The sequence below is a fragment of the Aotus nancymaae genome, unplaced genomic scaffold, assembly GCF_030222135.1.
Source record: "Aotus nancymaae isolate 86718 unplaced genomic scaffold, 86718_ANA_hifiasm-v0.15.2.pri h1tg000059l, whole genome shotgun sequence".
Classification (NCBI taxonomy): domain Eukaryota; kingdom Metazoa; phylum Chordata; class Mammalia; order Primates; family Aotidae; genus Aotus; species Aotus nancymaae.
The window spans coordinates 57,615,360-57,637,547 of NW_026988473.1; the positions used below are offsets into that span (position 1 = coordinate 57,615,360).

General features: G+C 50.2%; 1 protein-coding gene and 1 long non-coding RNA gene across 5 annotated transcripts; one reads left to right on the forward strand and one right to left on the reverse strand.

Annotated features, from left to right (window-relative positions):
• The first annotated feature begins 1,771 nt into the window (after positions 1 to 1,771).
• On the forward strand, positions 1,772 to 21,573 carry PLEKHB1 (pleckstrin homology domain containing B1). Of its 4 annotated transcripts, none has more exons than XM_021675079.2 (8): positions 1,772 to 1,869; positions 4,248 to 4,323; positions 5,768 to 5,920; positions 7,117 to 7,219; positions 8,306 to 8,345; positions 11,711 to 11,815; positions 19,502 to 19,601; positions 20,218 to 21,573. In XM_021675079.2, exons 1-8 carry the CDS (start codon positions 1,852 to 1,854, stop codon positions 20,352 to 20,354), a joined length of 732 nt encoding a protein of 243 aa, XP_021530754.1. In that variant the 5' UTR covers positions 1,772 to 1,851; the 3' UTR covers positions 20,355 to 21,573. The 4 variants fall into 4 exon arrangements, with proteins under 4 accessions (XP_021530754.1, XP_021530755.1, XP_012312373.1 ...); XM_012456950.3 differs by lacking the exon at positions 1,772 to 1,869 and adding an exon at positions 2,831 to 2,974; XM_021675080.2 differs by lacking the exon at positions 11,711 to 11,815 and having other exon boundaries at positions 1,773 to 1,869.
• On the reverse strand, positions 14,020 to 17,801 carry LOC135270116 (uncharacterized). Its single transcript, XR_010338366.1, has 3 exons — positions 17,675 to 17,801; positions 14,568 to 14,731; positions 14,020 to 14,437 (listed from the first exon to the last, which is right to left on the reverse strand). It is a non-coding gene; the product is annotated as an uncharacterized LOC135270116 (long non-coding RNA).
• Positions 21,574 to 22,188: the final 615 nt, after the last annotated feature.

Genomic DNA, 22,188 nt, shown 5'->3' on the forward strand with positions numbered 1-22,188 from the left:
GTGAGCACCATGCCCAGTCTAGGGTTTCTTTTTGGGATGATAAAAAGGTTCTGAAATTAGATAGTGGCGATGGTTGCACAACTTTGTGAATACATTAAAACACTGAATTTTATACTTTAAAAGGGTGAATTTTATGGTGGGTGAATTATATCTCACTAAAATTGTCATTTGAAAATGTTTTCATAAGCGCTTTGACTTTTGCTCAAATTGCATCTTGATATAAACGTCGTTTTTTTAAATAAAGGTAATGTAAATTATTCTCATTATACCCTCTAGAAAATCTAATTAGTAAATTTGAATTTGATGAGCTAGTCCATTATTTCCTAAACAATGTATTACCTGTGGGCTCTTCACTCACTAGGGACACTTGAAATGACAAAAATCTTTTTCTCTCTGCCAATGGTTCTGTGCAACACAGCCACAAAGAAATGTAAAAGTTACTTGTTGGCTTATTAGTCTCAGTAAGTTTTAGTTGATTAAAACAAACAGACAAAGTCTTTCACAGCCAGGGCTGCTGCGGCTGGAATTCCTGACATACTGTCATACATCTAGTGGTCAATCCACACTCTCCTCCCATCTACACAGTTCTGGAGATTCAAAACAATCCAGTAATGACCATCATGGCTTCAGAGGTCTATGAACTCCCAGGAATTATGTGCAGATTTTTTTCCTGAGGAGAGTCTACAGTTCCTTTTTGCTTCTCAAAGAGGGTCACTGACCAACATTTAGAGACATGGGCCAAGTCCTGCTACGTCAGCGATGTCTGTGGTTTTAGTTTGCCCACGTCCTTTCCCCTTTTTCTTGCCATAGTGACCGCTGCTTGGGAGGGTGGGGGAAGAGTCTTCCCTGTAAGTCTCCACTGCTGCTGGAGAACCTTCCTTTTTCATCTGGTTGCTAAATCCGGAGAATGAAATATAGGAGGATTGCACCATCCCCGCCCCCAACATGAAGCATGCCCCACTGCCCATCGGGGAGGTGAGCAGGGAGAGCTGAAGAGAGGCTGGGTTGGGGCAGGACCCAGGCTCAGCTCCTCTGAGACCAGCTGCAGCCTTGCCTGCCTGCCTTCCCCTTCCCCTTTCCCTCCTTTCTTTCCTGCCTCTCTCTTTCCTTCCATATCTCTTTCCTTCCCTCTTTTTCCCCCTCCCCCTCCTTCCTTTCTTCCTTCCACTGTGGAGGTGGAAAATTTAGCTAGGAGAAGCTGGAGCTGGGACGTTCCAGGGATCGGACAGAGAATGAATTCAAGGCACAGAGATGAAAAACAATGCGGTTTGGGAGAGCTGGTTCTTGCGTCGGCTAAGGGGATGAACTCAATGGCCAATAGGATTGGCCATAGTGAAACCCTCAGCAGGGCACGCACCGCACAAAGAGCCGAAGCGCCCGGGTAGCTCGAGGTCAAGATTACAGAGTCGCAGGAGCAAGAGAGGAAGGCTTAAAGAGCCAGACTGAGCAGCCAGGACTGGGGTGATGGGCGCTGGCCAGACAGGCCGGAGAATAAAGATGTAGCCCCGCCCCCAACCTAGGGAGGAGGACCGACCCCGTTCCTGTGCTCCCCCATAACCCCGCCCCCCACCCCCACCCCACCCCCACCCCGGGAACCTTGGCGATGCTGGGCTAAGACCACCTCGGAATCCGGGATGACTTGTCCAGTGAACCTAGTGTTAGAGCCATCAGTTGGAAAGGCTTGGAGGGGCCTGGAGAAAGAGGGCGACCTTACTTGTGCGCTCCCTCCTTGCCTCCCCCTCAGTCTCCCACTTGGTAGCACCTTCCTGATCCCCTTATCTCTAAGGCGCTCAGGGAAATGCCCCCCTGCGGGAGCCTTCTGGGAAATGCTGCCCTGGCCGCCCGGGAACCATGAGCCCTGCAGCCCCGGTAAGGAAGAGTTCTCTGGGACAGGAGGAAGAACCCAGGGCAGGGTGGGCACCCTTGCTACATAGGGGACGGGATAGAAGTCTTTTAGGCCCTGACAGCCTCTGGTCTCTGAATGACATCCTGTGGCTGCTGGTAGGTGTGGGTTTTCGGGGTTGAGCTATTGAAGGAAATGATCATAATTCGAGATGATAGATACAGAAAGTCTTCCCTCTCCAGGTGGGCCCCCTCCAATCTATACTGTGCCCTAGAGGGGCCTTTCCGACCCCCTAATCACACACCTCACTTCTCATTTTGAAACTCCCACCCCCAGCTCCAGTCACTGCGTCATAACATCCAAGCTCTCCGCCTGTCATGCAAGGCCTCTGTGCTGTTTCTTTGCAAATCCTGCAGCTCTATGGCCTGCCACTCCCCATGCCCTCCCCACCCCTGTGCTCTATGTTGTAGACACACAGAAATGCTGGGCACTCTTCAACATCCTGACAGTGCTCATAGGGACCCTTCGGGTCGCCCTGGAAACTGCCACTCATCCTCCAAGGTGCCTTTCAGCCTCCTCTGGGAAGCTTTCCTGACCCCCTTGGGAAAAGTCAGGCTCATCTTTTCCATTGTTAAATCACACCCTGCGCTCCAATTGTGTGTTTCCAGGTAATCTCCCTCACTAGACTGGAAGCTGGGGATGGAAGGGGGAAGCATAAAAAAAAAAAAAATGCAAAACTAGGAGCCTGGCTTCTCCTTGCAACTTTACTTTTTTTTTCTAGGAACTGAGTTCACTGATTCTTAAGAAAAAGTATTTCATGATAAATGAGTGAACAAATGTCTTAACAGAAAAGTAAAATTGCAGGCGAGGCGGCTTCTGTCCGGCTCTAGAGGGGTAGACTACAAGTCCCAGCACGCCTCGGGTCAGCATCTCTCCAAGCCACGCCCCTCCCTGGCGGTGGGCAGGTCCGGAGGGCGGGGCCCGGGGGCAGCTGGGCTCCCAGGCACTGCCGGAGGAGAGAAATGCCCCAGGCTCTCCGGGGCTCACAAAGCGCAGGCGCAGCGGGTTGGGTGGCAGCAGCATCGAGTAGCGGTCCCTTTGGCAGCAACATCCGCAACAAGTGTAGACCAGGTGGGTGCATCAAGGGGAGGGACTGGAAAGGGAGTCTGCACCTGGGCCCCTTGTCTGACTTGTGTTAAGACCGTGGAGAGGGGAGGGAGCGGCAAGAGGAACAGAGAAGACCGGGCCTTCCAGCCCAGGTGTGCCAGCTCTTGTTACGCAGCAACAGGTGTGAGCAGGTGGGGGAGGGGTGGGGGCACCCGCTGGCAAGTGAGTAGCCCTCAGGAACAGAGGGCACCTACCTGGATTCCAGTGAAAGCTCCATCACATAAATGGATGAGTCATTTGCCGCCCCTCAGTCTGTCCATCTGTAAAATAGGAGTAAAGTTTCCCTCCCTAACAGGGTTAGTGTGAGGACAGGGTGAGGAAGTAGTATGTGCAGTGACTTCCAAACTTGACTGTACATTGCAGTCATCTGAGGATCTTTGAAGAGTACCAGGGCTTGCCTCCTGCCCTCAGACATTCTGATTTAATTGTTATGGAGTGTGGCCTGGCTTCCGGAGTTCTCAAAGCTCCCGCTGGCATAACAATTGAAGCCAAGACGGCTGGGTGTGAGGCTGGGCTCCATTGCTTACTGATTAAATGGTCCCGTTCAACTGATTAGACCTCTCTGGCCGGCCCGGCCCGTTTCCTCATCTCTGAAATAGGAATAATCAGGACTGCAGGGAGGCTTAAATGAGATAATGGATGAAAGCACCGAGGCGGGTACTTGGACAGAGTACTCGGTCCATCACAACTGCTGTTGAGCTGCTCTGTTAAGCACTTTGTAAACAGCTCTAGTGGGGTCCAAATGGGGGGGAGACTTTCCCCCGTCCATTGCTGTGATTCTAATATTCTGCACTCCCACATTACAGAATCCCACGGTTCTAATACTTTAAGAGTCTCATGCTCCACAATAGAAGCATATTCTAATGTTTCAAGAGCTCCTGCAGCCTCTGCCTGCCTCGCAGACACGCTTCTACTGAGCTAGAAACTGAGGCCAGGACAGAGGGGCAGGGAGGAGGGACGTGGCCAAGGTTATGGAGCTGAGGCTGGAATCCAGGCTCCTGGTCCCCACCCCCACCCCACACCAACGGCTGGCTGCCCTGCTGACCCCACAGGGACAGTGCTCCCATTCTCTTCCTGAGCAGAGAATGGGGAGGAGGCCGAGGCTGCCTGGTCCTTGTTTGTTTACTAACCCTCCTTCAAACGTTTCCTGGGTGGCTCCCCTGGGGACGGCAGGGCTGGGGGCTTCTCTCCAGGGAGTTGCTGCTGAGGCCTATGTCTCCTGTGGCTCCTCTGACAGGTCCCGCCTGACTCCGCCCTGGAAAGTCCTTTTGAAGAAATGGCCCTGCTGAGGGGCGGCTGGCTGTGGAGACAGAGTGAGTGATCCTGGGCCCCTGGTCCTGGGGCAGGGTGAGAGAAGTGGGCTTGCCACAGGGAACCCTTCTCCCAAGAAGCCAGGACGTTTTCATCCTTTCCTCTGACCACACTCTTTCCTCTGCCTGAAGGTCTTTCCCATTCCTGACTGCATGGTAAACTTCCACTTGTTCACCACTCATCTCAGATGGGCCCCTCCCTGAGGAGCCTTCCTTGGCTTTTCCTCCAGCCCCCACCCCTGCCCCTGCGGTAGTGTCAAGCTGGATTAGAGGCTCCCTTCTCGGTTCCCACTGTGCCTTACAGTGATCTCCTTATAACAGAACTGTCTTTATCTGTGGGTCTCCCCACTCCCTGACCCCAGACTGCCCCCAGTCTGCGAGCTCCTCAAGGGCAGGGTCTGGGTTTGACCTTCTATGTGTCCACAGTCCCCCAACCCCGGACTGGACATAGAACAATGCACAGAACAAAGTGAAAACTGCCTCTGTGCTTTGGAATCCACAAAGCCCGCAGAAGTTCTCTTATGTCTTTGCCCTTCCCTGTTAAGATTTCCAGTTGCAAAATGTCTGAAGCTAGGTTTCAGGCTTCCAGACCCACCTCTGACCAGAATCATGATGTGAGCAAGAGTTATCCTGGGCACCCCTGGGACAGGCAGCCCCATGTCCCATGCCCCATCCCCCTGTCCATTCTCGGTTCATTCCGTTCAGCAAACACTGAGTACAGGTCTCCCCAGGTTCCAGGACCTGTGTGGGGAGCTGCAACTCCCAGTGTGGTACAGGAGGCAGAGGCTACACAAATAACCATCACATGAGTCAGAGATGAGAGATAAGAGGCCGGCGCAGTGGCTCACGCCTGTAATCCCATCACTTTGGGAGGCTGAGCTGGGAGGATTGCTTGAGCCCAGGAATTTGATACCAGCCTGGACAACATGGTGAGACCCACTGTCTCTACCAAAAATTAAAAAATCAGCCAGGTGCAGTGGTACATGCCTGATGACCCAGCTATTTGGGAGGCTGAAGCGGGAGGATCACTTGCCGCTGTGAGCCATGCTTGCGCCACTGCACTCCAGCCTGGTTGACAGAGCAAGACCCTATCTCGAGAGAGAGAGAGAGAGAGAGAGAGAGAGAGAAGATGGAGGCTTAAGGTAGGGAGAGGTCTTTGCCCTTGAAAAGACCTGGGGCTTGGCCTTAGAAGCTCCCAAGCAATGGGCCCCATTACTCATTTCCCCATTCAACACATTTATTGAGCCTCTACTGTGCATCAGGCCCAATGGGAGGTAGGAAGTGACTAAGAGAGAAGGAGGTCCTGCCCTCAGGGAGTAGATACACAAGAAAAAGGTGGTTATAACACTAGGGACTGAGGCTGAGGGGACTTGGGAGCCTGTCTGGGGCTCCTATCACCAGCAGGCTCTGGGATCAGCCTGCCTAGTGCATCTGGAATATTGTACAGGCTCCATTCTCCGCCGCTGGAAGCGAAACTGGTTTGCCCTGTGGATGGACGGAACCCTGGGATACTACCATGATGAGACAGCGCAGGACGAAGAGGACCGTGTGCTCATCCACTTCAATGTCCGTGACATAAAGATCGGCCAAGAGTGCCACGGTGAGCAGAAGCCCCTTCCTCTGTGGCACTGTGACTGTGGGTAGAGCCCTCCCCCTGTGTCTGAGAATACCTGCAGTTGGAAGCCTCTTTGCAGCTTTCAGAGGCATTTCCCAGATGTTGCTTCTAAGCCTCTGTCAACTCCAATTCAGTTTGGTGTGAGTTAAGAAATAGGTCCTTGGCTGTGTGTGGTGACTCATGCCTGTAATTTCAGCACTCTGGGAGGCTGAAGTGGGAAGATCACTTGAGGTCAGGGGTTCTAGACCAGCCTGGGCAACATAGCAAGACCCTGTCTCTAAAAAAAAAAAAAAATGGTGAGATGTGGTCACATATGCCTACTTGGGAGGTCAAGGCAGGAGAAGTGCTTGAGCCCAGGAGTTCAAGGCTGCAGTGAGCTATGATCCCAGTACAGTACTTTGAGAGGCTGAGGCATGTGGATCACTTGAGTCTGGGAGTTCAAGACCAGCCTGGGCAACATGGCAAAACCCCATCTTTACCAAAACAAAAACAAACAAAAGTTAGCCGGGTATGGTAGCGTGTGCCTGTGGTCCCAGCTACTCAAGAGGCTAAGGTGGGAGGATTGCTTGAGCCTGGGAGGCAGAGGTTGCAGTGAGTGTTCATGGTACTGTACTACCACCTGGGGGGACAGAGCTAGACCAAGAAAGAAAAGAAAAGAAAGGAAGGAAGGAAGGGAGAAGAGAGAGAAAGAGAGAAAGAAAGAAAGAAAGAAAGAGAGAAAGAGAAAGAAAGAAAGAAAGAAAGAAAGAAAGAAAGAAAGAAAAAGAAATCAGTCCTTTAGTGCCTTTCTCCTCTGTGCTGTGTCTCAGAGGCGAGTCAGGAACAGTTCCTGCCCTCCAGGCGCTAGTTACTGGATGAAGATGAAATGAAATTAGGAGGCTCAGAGTAGCAAAGTGGCCCAGAGTCACAGCAAATCTCCACATTCCTCCCCCAAGGCTCAGGCCACAGTTGTAACAGGGTATCTGGTAACTGGGAGGTATGCTGAGGGAAACGTCAGAATGGAAAGGTTGGAAAGTCTAGAATCGTAGAGTAGAATCCCTGAGAGAGTATATGGGATCAGAGGAGGTTGGCAATGGCCAGTAAACAGCCCAAATAAGTCAGTTCCTATTCCTGTTCCTGGTTTACTGGGGGGACCTGGGGCTTGTGCCTGTGGAAACCCATATATATGTGTCTGCTTCCAGATGTACAGCCCCCAGAGGGCCGGAGCCGAGATGGCCTGCTCACCGTGAACCTACGGGAAGGCTCCCGCCTGCACCTATGTGCAGAGACCAAGGATGATGCCCTGTGAGTCACTCCCAGGAGAGGATGGGGTGGAATCTCGGGAAAGTGACCAGGCACCCCCTTCTCATTGGGCCTTCTGACTCTCTGACAGTAGGAAGAGGGCACTAAAGCCAGTTGGCAAGGGTGTCTCATTGGAGGTGGGTGGAGTGGATTTGGAGGGCTCACGGTGATTGACATGGCACACAGTGGACTCCTCACGCGGTCTCAGATGAACTCGGGATTGCTGAGGGGAGGTGTGCACACCTGCCTCAGGTGTCTGGTTCCTGGTCTTTAGCAGCCTCTGAGGTGAGCCCTCACCTGAGGGTGATGCAAAGCAGCAGGGCAGCCTAGTGGCACCCTTGCTCCCCTCTGAGAAGATGCCCTGCCCTTCTCGTGGACTCTGATCTGAAGGGTAGCCCCAGACCTGCCTACAAAGGCAGTCAGCTATGTCCCAGGCAGGGGTACCCCAATGTCAGATGCATATCCACACGGCCAGCCTGGGTATGTCCTCCTCAGGCGCCATCCGCTTACTCACATACCATCCCTTCCTACCCTCTGGCTGAGGGGTGCATGGCCTTTGTGCTGGAGGAGAGTGAAAGAGATGGGTGTGTGGGAGTAGGGAGCTGAGCTCCAGGCAGACAGCACAGAGCCGCCTTGTCCAACCCAGCAGGTGCCATGGCAACCAACAAAGGCCCAATTGTCCTGTGTCTGCTGGGCCTTCCTGGGGCTCTGGGGTCAGAGCTTTGGGGAACTGCTTTGTTTGTAGATTTGGGGTGTGGAGCGGGGCTGTGGCTAGAGCACCCACCCAGGAGTGTCAGAATCTGACATCCTCTGAAAGACCACCCAAGCCCCACCGTCTACTGTGTAGATGAGGAAACTGGAACTTCTAGAGGAGACAAGAAGAATGAAATTAGGCTCAGTTAGTGTTCCATCCATGTGACTGGGGCAGGGGAGGGGTCACCTTTGTCTTCCTGAGAGAGACAAGAGATCTCTCCTTTCATGAGAGACTGGGGCCTGAGGCTGGGTTGGAGAGGAAAATCTAAAATGTGGGGGCCCAATTCCCCTACCCCCGAACTCCCTCCTAATGCTCTGGTGGGATTTGCTTTGCAGAGCATGGAAGACAGCGCTGCTGGAGGCAAACTCTACCCCGGTGAGTCCCCCATTCTCTCCCCCTCTCCACACCACCTCCATGTGCCATGGAATCATGAGTGACTCAGACTCGGTCTCCACCTGCCAGAAGTTCTCAGCCTCATGTGTTTGTGCAGACTCTGATGCCTAAGTCCCAAGTGGGAAAGGATAGGGCACAGCCAACTGGTGCTCAGAGGAGAGAGAGAAGCCTCCATGGAGACTTGCTGGAGGGAGTGGCATGTGAGCTGGGGAAAAGGAACTGTCTTTTATCAAGCAACTGTTATGTGCCAGGCATGGTGCAGGTACCATTCCAGCTGCTCCTCACAATGGTCCTGTGAGGTTGGGGTTATTGTTCTCTCCCTGTAAGACTGAAACTCATTCATCAGCACAACAAAGATTTAGTGAGCTCCTACTATGGGCCAGGTGCTGTGCCAAGTGCCAGCGATCAGGGGTGAACCAAGGGGATGCGGGCTCTGCCCTCCTGTACTCAGCCTAGTGAGGAGCCAGACATGAAACGATTAATTATTCCATTTTAATAGTAATAAGGGCTCTGACAGATTTGCAGTGTCTGGCCCTTTGATCCAGGTGGTAGTTCAGGCAAGGCTTAAACCAAGAACTGAAGGATAAACAGAAATTGACTGGGTGAAAAGTGTGGGGCTGAGGTAAAGGGGATTCAGCATTCCCTGAATCCCCTTTGCTAAACAGCATTCCAGTCAGAGGGATCAGCATGTGCAAAGGCTCTGGAGAAGTTAAGATGTTGGCAAGTTGAGGAGCAGAAGGACAGCTGGAGTGGCTGGTGCTTAAGGAGTGAGTAGGGAAGTGGGGAAGGAGGGTTGGCAGGACCAGGCCTTGTGGGCTGTATGAAGGATGTTGGTTTCTGCTAAGAGCACCAGGGTGCCATGAAAAGTTTCTGAGCAGAGGGATGGCATGATCAGATCAGGCTCAATTTATATTTTTAAAAAGATACTTGTTGGCCGGGCACAGTGACTCATGCCTGTAATCCCAGAACTTTGAGAGGCAGAGGCAGGCTAATCACCTGAGGTTGGGAGTTCAAGATCAGCCAGACCAACATGGAGAAACCCTGTCTCTACTGAAAATACAAAAACTGGCCAGGTATGGTGGCGCATGCCTGTAATCCCAGCTACTCGGGAGGCTGAGGCAGGAGAATTGCTTGAACCCAGGAAGTGGAGGTTGCAGCAAGCCGAGACTGTACCATTGCACTCCAGCCTGGGCAACAAGAGCAAAATCCCATCTCAAAAAAAAAAAAAAAAAAGATAAAAAGACACTTGTAACATTTGGCAACAAAGAGTAGTCTGTCAGTTTATGAAATTTTGTTATAGAAAAAAGAAAAAAAAAAGATAGTCTGGCTGGTAGGTAGGGAAAGGATTGTAGATGGCAACTGCAGACACCTAGAGGCCAGTTAGGAGGCTGGGACACTGTCCAGACAACAGACTGGAGATCTGGACTAAGGCCTTGCTGGCCGAGACAGGCTGACAAGTACAGGACATATTTAGGGGATGGAGTCAACAGAGCTTGTGACTGATGGAGGTGAGGGTTTCAAGAGCCGCCCAAGGCCCATCTTGGCCTCCACCCCTATCTGCCTGACTCCAGAATCTGTGCTTGCTCTTTCTCTGTGTGGCACAATGGAGGCCCTGCTTACCTACAGAGAAAGTCTACTGGGAAGCAGCAGGGGAGACCTGGATGCATTTAGAAACCCCTTCAGGGCCTGGCGCGGTGGCTCACGCCTGTAATCCCAGCACTTTGGGAGGCCAAGGCGGGTGGATCACGAGGTCAAGAGATCGAGACCATCCTGGTCAACATGGTGAAACCCCATCTTTACTAAAAATACAAAAAATTAGCTGGGCATGGTGGCACATGCCTGTAATCCCAGCTACTCAGGAGGCTGAGGCAGGAGAATTGCCTGAACCCAGGAGGCAGAGGTTGCGGTGAGCCAAGATCGTGCCATTGCACTCCAGCCTGGGTAACAAGAGCGAAACTCCGTCTCCAAACCCTTCAGGCAACCACCTGCTGAGGGTCAGGCATCATGCTAAGCCTCTGGCATCAGTGACATTTCATCTTCAAACAACCCTGGCAGGGCAGGTGGGTGGAGGTTGGTATTTAGTCCCATTTTATAGATAAGGAGGCCAAGGTTCAGAGAGGGCAGGTGACTTGTCCAAAGCTTATAGTCTTAAGTCAGTGGAAAAGCCTATCATGGAACCTAGGTCAGTGAGATTCTGAGAGGAGCACATTATCTGCAGAAGTAACTGCATGAGCAGAGACAGAGAAGTGATGTGTGCATGTGTGTGTGTGTGCACATATGCATGTGTCTAAGGGCCAAGAGTCTGCTTGGCTGGAGAGCAATTCATGGGGTGAATAAAACAGGAGAGTGACCTCGGAGGTCATCGGAGCCAGCTCACTATGGGCCTCAAAGTCCAGTTGGAGGAAATGGACTTTTCCTGAGGCCTGTAGGGAGCAAAAAAGGACATTCAGCAGTGAGGGCTGTGGTCACATTTTGGGGGACAGACTCAGGCTTCCAAGTGGCGGGTGAATTGGAGGAAGCTGGGAGTAAGGAGGCTATAGCAGTAGTCTGCCGGATGGAGGGACCCCAGTTGGGCTACCCTGGCTCTGAGCTTCAAAGCTTCTTTATGTGGGGCAAATCAGTTCCACCAGAGGCTGAGGGAAGGAGGTGCGGGCGACCATCTGCACTCTGTGACTCTATGAAGCAGCCTCGTCTTTCTCTGCCTGTCCACCTCCTGTGACTTTCCTGACCCTTCTCTCTGCTCCGACCTCTGTTCTACCTCCCATATTCCACATACACACATCCCTCTGGGCCTGGGCTTACTAGAGTGGGGGTGTGTTTGTGCCTGTGTCTGCCTGTCTCTGTGTGTTCACCTCTGTGTATATGGGCTTTTCTCTGTAGCCTGTGTGGGAATGATCTGCCCTTTGTCCTCTGACATGCTGCAATTCATACCTCACTCCGGGTGGAGGCTCCAGGAGCCTCTAACACCAGCTTTACTGGGAACACAGGGCCTGGGACCACAGCCAGGGACGAGGCTGGGGGTGAAGCGGACCAGGTGGGCTAGAGGACGATGGGAGTCACCCTGTCCTCCCTGGAGACTGGAAACCCCAGCAGCATGAAATAGGGGAGGGTGGGCTAATTCTGGAAAGAGACTACTTGTCCTTTTCTGTGTAACTTTGGCAGTCATCAGCCTTCTCTGAGCCTCCCCCGTTACCATGAGAGCTGAGGAGAAAGAGGACACTCTTTGCCACAGTCCAGCTGGTGGAGGGCTCTGGTAGGGTCTGGAAAGAGCTCTGAGTCTCTTCAAGTGTAGAGGGCCTCTGACACCCCCCTCCCTCCCCCTTCTTGGGTTTCTGTGGCTTGAGCAGGCCCCAGCTGGAGCCACCGTCCCTCCCAGGAGCCGCCGGGTTTGCTCCAAGGTCAGGTGTGTGACCCGCTCGTGGAGCCCCTGTAAGGTTGAGAGGCGGATCTGGGTAAGTGCTGGCTCAGCCCTCCCTGCCTCCATACTGGCCACCAGGATGAGCCTCCAAAACCCGGCCTAGTCACATCCCTTCCCTGTGACAAACATTCCATGGCTCCCTATCACCCACGGGACACCAACCAACTGCTCTGCTTTACCCTCTGCTCCCAGCCACACCAGACCTTTTCCCTCTGCCAGCCTTCACACATGCTGTGCCCCCTGCCAACGAGACCTCAGTTTCCTCATTCACCTGACAAACTGATGCCCATCCTGTAAGGCCCACCTCAAAGGCTGCCACCTCCTCAGTGGGGACTTCCTAGACCACCAGCATCGTCATTCCCTCCCACAGCCTAGTGGCACTAAGGCTTAGTACTTTCTTCATTCTGCCTGGTTTCAGAGCTGGTTTATTCCTGTCTGTGTGGTCTTCCCTGAGGCCTAGAACTTCCTCCAAGGCAAGGCCCACGCCTGATTGCGCTGCCTCTATGGAGCTTGGCACAAGGCTAGGTATATGGCACACACTTAATTAGTGCTCAGTGATGGGGAGTCTATGCTGACCCTTCTTACACAGTGGGGCTCAGGCAATGTTCATTGAGTGAGCAAAGGAAGGAAGTAAGGAGTGAAAACTTCTTTTATAGCAATACTACTACATAGTCTAATTTAGTCTAGTCTGTGTCCACTTACCCTGAATGTTTCTTGAAGGCAGGATTTCAGCCTGAATCTTTTCTCTGTCCCTGTGCTCAGCACAGGGCCTGGCATGGAGTAGGTTGCAGGAAGGGGCTTAAGTGAGAGTACCTGTGATCTTATAGTCAACTGGGAGCTCTTCTTACACAGTGGGGCTCAGTGTGGCTGTGTATCAGGATTGCTTAGGAACTTAACAAGCAATAACAACAAGTATTCATGTCCTACCTCTGGATGTCCTAATTTCAGAGATCTAGCATGGGGCCTAGACCTAGGAAACCTGTAGTTTGAACCAGTCTCCTGGCTGGGTGCAGTGGCTGACAGCTGTAATCCCAGCACTTTGGAAGGCTGAGGTGGGTGGATCACTTGAGGTCAAGAGTTCGAGACCAGCCTGGCCAACATGGTGAAACTCCATCTCTACTAAAAGTACTAAAATTAGCAAGACATGGTGGCAGGCGCCTGTAATCCCAGCTACTCAGGAGGCTGAATTTGGGAGGCAGAGGTTGCAGTGAGCCAAGATCACGCCACACTGCACTCCAGTCTAGGCAACAGAGTAAGACTCCATCTCAAAAAAAAAAAATCTCCTATCTATCTCCAAAATAAATAAATTGTCTCCTGATGATTCTGATGTGCAGAATCACTAAACCTAGAAGTGCTTGGGCCACCAAGTTGTATAGATGTGACATTGTTAGATCCTCAGTGTCTTGGAGAGGTTACCTAACTTGATCAGGGTCACTCAACTCATCAGTGGCAGGTCTGGGACTCCCAGCCCATCATTCTGAGGTATTCTCTTTTTTTCTTTTCTTTTTTTTTTTTTTTGAGACGGAGTCTTGCTCTGTCACCAGGCTGGAGTGCAGTGGCGCAATCTCGGCTCACCGCAACCTCCGCCTCCTGGGTTCAAGCGATTCTTCCACCTCAGCCTCCCAGTAGCTGGGACTACAGGCGCGTGCCACCACACCCAGCTAATTTTTGTATTTTTAGTAGAGATGGGGTTTCATCATGGCCAGGATTGTCTCGATCTCTTGACCTCATGATCTGCCCACCTCGGCCTCCCAAAGTGCTGGGATTACAGACGTGAGCCACCACACCCAGCCCATTCTGAGGTATTCTTCATGCCTAAAAAAATAGGATTTAACAGACTGTAAACCTAATAACACAAAAACTCAGCAAAGGGAAATGAGTCATTTGTATGTGACCCCCTGATTGGTCAACACTGGTCCTATCCACAAAATAGCTGAGCCTCTGGAGAGGGAGAGGCAGGCTCAAACCCTCAGGTTCTGCCCATGAGTCCCTGGGCTATCCCCACTTGTTGCCAGGTGACTTACAGGAGTTTACTTCTGGGCCTCCCAGACCTGAAGAGTAAAAACAGGTGCCCTAGAGGGATATGGGATGCTCCACCCTCTCCAGGGCCTCCCAAGGCCACTGACTCACTGTGCAGCAGCAGGGCAAGGTGGAGGCCCTGAACCTCAACTTCCCCACCAATAAAAATGGATCTGAGAACTTAGATCCCTCCAGCCCCTTTTGGACTTGAAGCCTGGATCCTGGTACTGCCTACCAGAAATCCCTATTGGATCACTGATGGGGAGGGAGCACCATAGAGTTCACTGATGTGTAACATTGTTTGTCTGAGCCTCTTGCATTGTCTTGGGACTGTTTGTTTTCCCTGACTTGAAACTGAACTCAGAGTTGGGCAACCTTAGTTCCAGTCTGGCCTTGTATTTGATTCATTGGAATAAATTCAATAAACATTTATTAGGTACCTGCCATGTTCCAGTCAGATCTGATTAGACCCAGTCTATGCCCTCGCAGGTGTCCCCTGGTCTGATGAGAGAGATGTACATTCACAGGTACACAATGGGAAGACAGCATGATCGGTGCTGTGACGCAGGGACATCCAAGGGCTGTGGGTGTCCAGACGGGAGAACCTGAGGTTCAGGGAGTGATGCTTGAGTTGAGTCTGAAAGACAGGTTGGGTAAGGTGAATGAGAAAATGTGAATGAATGAGAAAGATGAGAAGCATATCCCTATCAAAGGAAACTGGCATGATACTTGAAATCACAAGGTATGCTTGGACACCTTCCCCTTACCACCAAACTTCTTGAAAGAGATGTCATGACATGCAGATTGCATCCTTCACCTCTCAGCCTTTCTTCAACCCTTCATAGCTTGGTTTTTCCTACTCAGCAACTCCTCTGAAAAGTTTTTTCAAGGTCACTCACAGCTTCCAAGTTGCTAAAACCAGTAGCCTATTCTGTTGGCATTGGGCAAAAGAATGGACAGAAGAACATATTTAGAAGGTAAAATCACAAGACCTGCTGGTTGGTGTGTCAAAAGTGAATGTGCAAAGACAAGGGCAACAACCTGCTTTCTTTCCTTCTTTTTCTTTTTTTTGAGTCAGGATCTCCTTCTGTTGCCCAGGTTGGAATATGTGGTGCAAACGCTGCTCACTGTAGCCTCTACCTCCTGGGCTCAATTGATCCTCCGGCCTCAGTTTCCCAAATACCTGGGTCCATGGGCATGCACCACCACACTCAGCTAATTTTTTTTTTTTTTTTTTTTTTGAGATGGAGTTGTGCTCTTGTTGCCCAGGCTGGAGCACAATGGCACAATCTCAGCTCACTGCAACCTCCGCTTCCTGGGTTCAAGCGATTCTCATGCCTCAGCCTCCTGAGTAGCTGGGATTACAGGCATGCACCACCATACCTGGCTAATTTTGTGTTTTTAGTAGAGACGGGGTTTTTGCATGTTGATCAGGCTGGTCTCTAACTCCTGACCTCAGGTGATCCGCCCACTTTGGCCTCCTAAAGTGCTAGGAGTACAGGCATGAGCCACTGTGCCTGGCCTCACTCAGCTAATTTTTAAATTTTTTGTAGATACAGGTTCTTGCCATGTTGCCCTGACTGGTCTTGAACTCCTGCATTCAAGCAATCCTTCTGCCTCACTCTCCCAAAGTGCTGGAATTACAGGCATGAGCCACTGTGCCTGGCCTTTCTTGATTTGAGTGCATGGTGATGGCATGTACTGAGAAAAGCATTTATGAGGCTGGGCACTTTGGGAGGCTGAGGTGGGCAGATCACCTGAGGTCAGGCCGGTCAACACAGTGAAACCCTGTTTCTATTAAAAATACAAAAAAATGGGGAGAGAGATCCAAGATGGCTGATCACTAGCAGCTCGGGCACGTAGCTCCCAGTGAAAGCGCAGAGAACGAGAGGATGCCACACTTTCAGACGAATATTTGTTGCTCACAGACCAGGAGATTCCCAGCAGAGGAGCCCCACGGGTCGCCAGAGCGACTCTTGTGGCCGGCGCGGTGGTTTTGCTGGCGCCTTAGTGCAGCAGTACTTGGTGCAGAGTCTGGAGATTCCCGGGCAGAAAAGCACCATCAATCTTAACACCGCTGTTTTGGCCGGCGCAGTGGATTGCTCAGATTTCAGCACTGGGAATCAAAAGTTGGACGTCCGCTCAGAGACTTAGTTAGAAAGTCAGTAATTACAAAGACGACAGAGGGATAAATATATAATGAAGAGAAGAAACCAGCCTAAAAAGGCAGAGAATACTCAAAATTAGAATGCCTCTCCCTCTACAGGGGATCGCAATTCCTCATCAGTAACGGAACAAAGCTTAATGGAGAACGAATGTGTTCCAATAACAGAAGCAGGTTTCAAAAGGTGGGTGATAAGAAACTTCTGTGAATTAAAAGAACTTGTTCTAACCCAATGGAAAGAAACTAAGAACCTTGAAAAAAGGTTTGACAAAATGCTAACGAGAATGGACAATTTAGAGAGGAATATAAGTGAATTGATGGAGCTGAAAAACACAACACGAGAACTTCGCGAAGTATGCACAAGTTTAAACAGTCGAATTGATCAAGCAGAAGAAAGGATATCAGAAGTCGAGGACCAGCTCAGTGAAATGAAACGAGAAGACAAGATTGGAGAAAAAAGGATAAAAAGGAATGAGCAAAGTCTCCAGGAAATATAGGACTATGTGAAAAGAGCTAATTTACGTTTGATAGGTGTACCTGAATGTGATGAAGAGAATGAATCCAAGTTGGAAAATACTCTTCAGGATATCATTCAGGAAAACTTTCCCAATCTGGCAAGGCAGGGTAATATTCAACTCCAGGTAATACAGAGAACACCACAAAGATATTCTTCAAGGAGACCAACCCCAAGGCACATAATTGCCAGATTTATTAGGGTTGAAATAAAGGAGAAAATACTAAGGGCAGCCAGAGAGAAAGGTCAGGTTACCCATAAAGGGAAACCTATCAGACTTACAGCAGATCTCTCAGCAGAAACCCTGCAAGCCAGAAAAGAGTGGGGACCAATATTTAACATCCTTAAAGAAAAGAACTTTCAACCCAGAATTTCCTATCCAGCCAAACTAAGCTTTATGAGCGAAGGAAAAATTAAATCTTTTGCAAACAAACAAGTACTTAGAGAGTTCACCACCACCAGGCCTGCTTTACAAGAGCTTCTGAAAGAAGCACTATACATATAAAGGAACAACCAATATCAGCCTTTCCAAAAATATATCAAAAAGCAAAGAGCATTAACACAATGAAAAATGTACACCAACTAATGGGCAAAACAGCCAGCTAGCATCAAATGGCAGTATTAAACTTATATATATTCTAATTGGATAAAAAGCCAAAACCCATCGGTATGCTGCATCCAGACCCATCTCACATGGGTCTGGAGGTTTTCAAAGAGAAGGAGGAAGATTTACCAACCAAACAGAGAGTAAAAATAAACAAATAAACAAAAAGCAGGAGATGCAATTCTCGCTTCTGATAAAGTAGACTTTAAAGCAACAAAGATCAAAAGAGGCAAAGAAGGACATTACATAATGGCAAAAGGATCAATGTAACAAGAAGAGCTAACGATTCTATAGATCAACCAGACAGAAAATTAACAAGGACATCCAGGACTTGAACTCAGACCCGGAACAAGTAAACTTAATAAACATTTATAGAACTCTCCACTTCAAATACACAAAACATACATTACCACCTCACACCTATTCCAAAAGTGACTACATAATTGGAAGTAAATCACTCCTCAGTAATCGCATAGCATTTCATAGGTTTAAATGAAATAGTGGTTGGCTGCTCATTTGTTATCTTCTTCCCTTATTCCTTCCTGTCTACATCATTAAGTATAATTATTGGTATAAAAGAGGTTTTCAATACCCATTACTAAACTGCATTCTAGCCTGGGCAAGAAAGCAATACTCCCATTCTCTCTCTCTCTTTCTCTTCCTTTTTCTTCCTCTTCTTCATTCTTTTTTTTCTTTCTTTCTAAAAAAAAAAAAAAAAAAAAAAATTAGCCAGGTGTGGTGGCGGGAACCTGTACTCCCAGCTACTTGTGAGGCTTAGGCAGGAGACTTGCTTGAACCTGGGAGGCGGAGGTTGCAGTAAGCCGATACCGTGCCACTGCACTCCAGCCTGGGCAACAAGAATGAAACTCTGTCTCAAAAAAAAAAAAAAAAAAAAAAAAAGATTTATAAGAAGAGCAGCAGGTTTAGCATATGGAGAAATGTTGCAATCACCTTGAGATGAGTGGAGTTTGAGACACCTGGACTTCTAAGGGGAGCTGGACTGTTCAGTTGTGAATCCTGGTTAGAGAGAGACATAGGATGGAAGGGGGCTAAGAGGAAAGATCCAGAAGAGAAGGGGATCATGAGCCCTCTCCAGGTCTGCTTCCTCATGGGTAAAATGAGGGGTTTGGAGCTTCCATTTAATTCAGCACATAGTTCTTGGTTCCTGATATGCACTACGCCCTGCTGGTGACACAAACGAATCAGAGTCCTCACCTAGAAGTAGCTTGCATTTGGGCCACAAGAAAGGCCAGGAGAAAGGATAGCAACGAGAGGCACAAGCAAAGTCCAGACAATTCAGGAAAAAAAATCATTCTTCCTGAGATCAGGAGCTTCCTGGAGTGGAGTGGGTGACCTCTGAGCTAGGCTTTGAAGGGTTGGTGGAAATCTAATGGGAGAGAGGGAGGGCAGGAAGTACATTCCAGAGGGAAGACTGACCATTCTCTGAACCTCAGTCCCCAACCCTATGGCTATGCAGAGCTAATACCTGCTTTAAGGATTAGAGGCGGTAACACATGTGATCACTTCCTTCAGGACCTGGTACATAGTGGGTGCTCGATAATCGTTACAGCCTAGTGCAGCCTAACAATTTTTGGTCCAATTGGATGGACCACATATACAATGGTGGTTCCATAAGATTATAATGGAGCTGAAACTTTCCTATCACCTAGTGATGTTGTAGCTGTCATAATGTTGTAAGGCAATGCATTACATTTTCTATGTTTATATATGTTTAGTTAGATGCACAAATGCTTACCATTGTGTTACAATTGCCTACAGTATTCAGGACAGTAGCCTGCGGTACAGGTTTGTAGGCTAGCAGCAATACGCTATACCACATAGCTTAGGTGTGTGCCATCTAGGTTTGTGTAAGTACACTCTATGATATTCACATGACAACTAAAATTACCTAAGGATGCAATTCTCAGACTGTCTCCCTGTTGTTTAAGAGATGCATAACTGTATTTTAGTTACGTCTCATCCCTATCCTTCCTTTCCCTTCCTTCCTCCCCAACCCCTGTTTATTTCCTGGGCCTGGGGCTTAGCCATGTTCCCCTCCTTGTGAGTAGTAGACCTGGGTCTCTCAAAGTGGGATCATTATAGAGCTGCTAGCAAATATTAGACTATGAAGAGAAGTTGGGAGCCATGGAGAATTTTTTGAGCTAGGTGGAAGGCCAGGGTAGGAGAATGGGCATCTCTGGGAGCTGGATGCAGGGCGGAAGTTTTAGAGTACAAGAATTGTGGACCTTGTGAGGAAGGCAGGGCCTTTCTCCAAGAGCTTCCTGGTGGTTGGAGGCCCATTTCTAAACTTGAGAAGGCAGCTCCATGGATCCCAGAGAGGCCTGAGCCAGGCATGGGGGTAGGGGACCAAACCCGGGCCAGGGAGTTCCTGGGCATCTGACTTGGCTGGATTCTCCAGGTTCGTGTCTACAGCCCATACCAAGACTACTACGAGGTGGTGCCTCCCAACGCACACGAGGCCACGTACATCCGCAGCTACTACGGGCCGCCTTACGCAGGTAAGTCTCCAGTGTGCCCCACGGCTTGCCTCGATCCAGCGCCGTCTCAGCCATGGTTCAACCAGGCTTCATCCTTTTAGTGTGCAGGATTTTCCCAGGCAGAACCCTCCGCAAGCTCGTCCCCAGGCCGAGACTGGGATAGCCCTGGGACCAGCATTCCTCCAGAGCTGACCTCACCCCTCCAGGCTGGCTCCTTTCAGCCCTGCGGTCTGAAATACCCATTCCTGAGCCGGTAGCGGCCCCTGATGGCTACTGCAGGAATGGCCGCCTCCTCCCTCCTCCTCGCTCTAGAGCCTAATGGTCGGGAACGCCCAGGCGTTAGGTGCCACATGGTTGTGCTCAGCGATCTCAGGGTTTCCTTGCCGCTCCGCCCTAGCCCGCAGTAGCGGACCCCTAGGTTACGGGGACGTCCGTAGCAGATCCTAGGCCTAGGAGCCATGGGTGGAGCTCTTCCCGGAACAGGAAGATCACGTGAGCAAGGATCTGTTTTTTTCGACTGGGGAGTAGGAGAATGGGCTCGGCGCCTTACACTGGGTTGGGCTGCAGGAAGGGGACGAAGATCACTCTACTCCCACCTCTTAAGTCTCCGAACCTCATGTGCTGTCTCCTTCTGCAGGCCCCGGTGTGACGCACGTGATAGTGCGGGAGGATCCCTGCTACAGCGCCGGCGCCCCTCTGGCAATGGGCATGCTTGCGGGAGCCGCCACTGGGGCAGCGCTTGGTTCGCTCATGTGGTCGCCCTGCTGGTTCTGAGCCCTGGGACTCGGAGCACTGGCCCCTGCGCTTAGACTGCTAGACCCCTCTTCTTCCTGGATCTCACCCTCCACCATCCAAGCCCTGTCCCACTTTGGCCCTATTCTCTCCATTAGTTCCTTCCAGGTTTGGACCATTTCCCCGACTCCCTACCCTCACTTCCCACATGGGAAGAAGCTATCATCCCAGGTACAAACATAGCTTGAAGTCACCACATCTACTGCCAGACACCCCCAAAATCTGTTACAGACATTTATGGATACATTTCCTCTAAACACACCAGGGCACAGCAAATACTACTTCATTTGGCTTGGAGTTCCCCAGGCGCTGTAGACGCGACATGAATCTGGCTCTCAGGGCTCTCTGCTCTCTCCTCAGGGAGCTTGAGGCCTGGTAGGGAGAACAGGAGTAAACAAGCACTTGACAAAACTGCAGTCCTTTGACAAGAACAGGTGGGGCAGGGAGCAAGGCAGATAGGCTGGAAAAACGGTTATTGGCAAGTGTGCAGAGCCATGAACGTCATCACATGTCCAAGGAATTAAATGGGAGTTAATTTGGGCTGGGGTGGAGGCTGGGTTCAGACCACCGTGGGCCTTTAGGCTAAGGAGCTTCCTGGCTGAAAGGGGAGATGTGAGCCTTCTCTGGAGGGAAGTTTCATGATTGCATCTATCATGAATATATTGCCTGTTTTGTTAATATCAACACATGCTTATACCCAAAACACCCCTGAGTTAAGTCCCATCCTTCCCACAACCAGCTTCCTGGGTCCCCTGGTACCCATGATAACCAGCTGAACTTGGGGGCCCCTGGTTGGGGAACAGGTGAGTTTTATTTGAGACTTCTAGCCCTAGAAAGCTGCCTCCATCCAGAAATGCCTCTCATACCGGGAGCTCAGCCCTCTCTTCATAGCTGTGACTGACTGTCACCATCTTGGGCTTTGTCTCATCCTTCATTGTGAGGGAGATGATGGCAGTGTTCTCCTTTGAGGCCTGATCCACCTTTACAGCAGCCCAGGAAGCCCTCATGTGTGCCTGCCCTCAGGTGGTTCAGCAGTTTCCCCCTTTGGCCCCCTTCCAGTCTCTTCCCACCTTCTGTCCCAATCCCCAATAGAAATTTTAACATTCCTGCCTGGTAGCCAAAGTACCCCACTGAAGTTCTCCTGGAAATGGGGGCTCCATTAGTTCTGCTGCAGAGAGTAATAAAGATTTGGTTGACTCTAGCACTGGCTGTGGCTTGCTTTGTTCTCCCAGGAGGCCCTGTCTCCCTCTCCATGACCCAGCAGCTACTAGTGCCTTCTCTGGTCTAGTAAAAAAAAGAGTGTGGATTTTGAGATCAGGTAGAATGGTGACAGCATGTTAGCTGAGTCATTTGAGGCAAGTCAACCTTTCTGGATTTTGTTTTCCCTACACTTAAGGTAGCTGGTTGAAGTTGACCATTCCTGAAGGCTCAAGAGGAGAGACTACCTCAGAGTCTCTGTTGTCTGAGCTGATGGATGATCCAAGCCAGGTTCTGCCTGCTTTCTGAGAATCCTGTGGTGTTGGGGTCTTTTCCAGTAGGTTCTGATCCTTCTAGAGTTGAATCAATGAATTGTTCTCATAGAAGACCAAGTGGCCAGGGAAGGAAACACCACCCTCCTGCATCAGGCCTCTTGAAGCTATGATAGAACCTCCCTGCTCAAACTGATTTAAGTCAAAGAGAAAACATTGAGCCACATAACTGAGAAGTCCAAGAGCTGTGTGATCCAGGGCCTCAAACAGTGTCACTTAGACATTGCTTTGTTTGTTTCCATCTTTACACTTGCAGGGTTGGCTCATTTGGAAGCTGCAGTGATGTT

Coding starts and splice junctions, on each gene's coding strand:
- PLEKHB1 (XM_021675079.2), top strand. Junction 5,921..7,116: donor GATCGGCCAAGAGTGCCACG/GTGAGCAGAAGC, acceptor GTCTGCTTCCAG/ATGTACAGCCCCCAGAGGGC. Junction 11,816..19,501: donor AGGTTGAGAGGCGGATCTGG/GTAAGTGCTGGC, acceptor TGGATTCTCCAG/GTTCGTGTCTACAGCCCATA.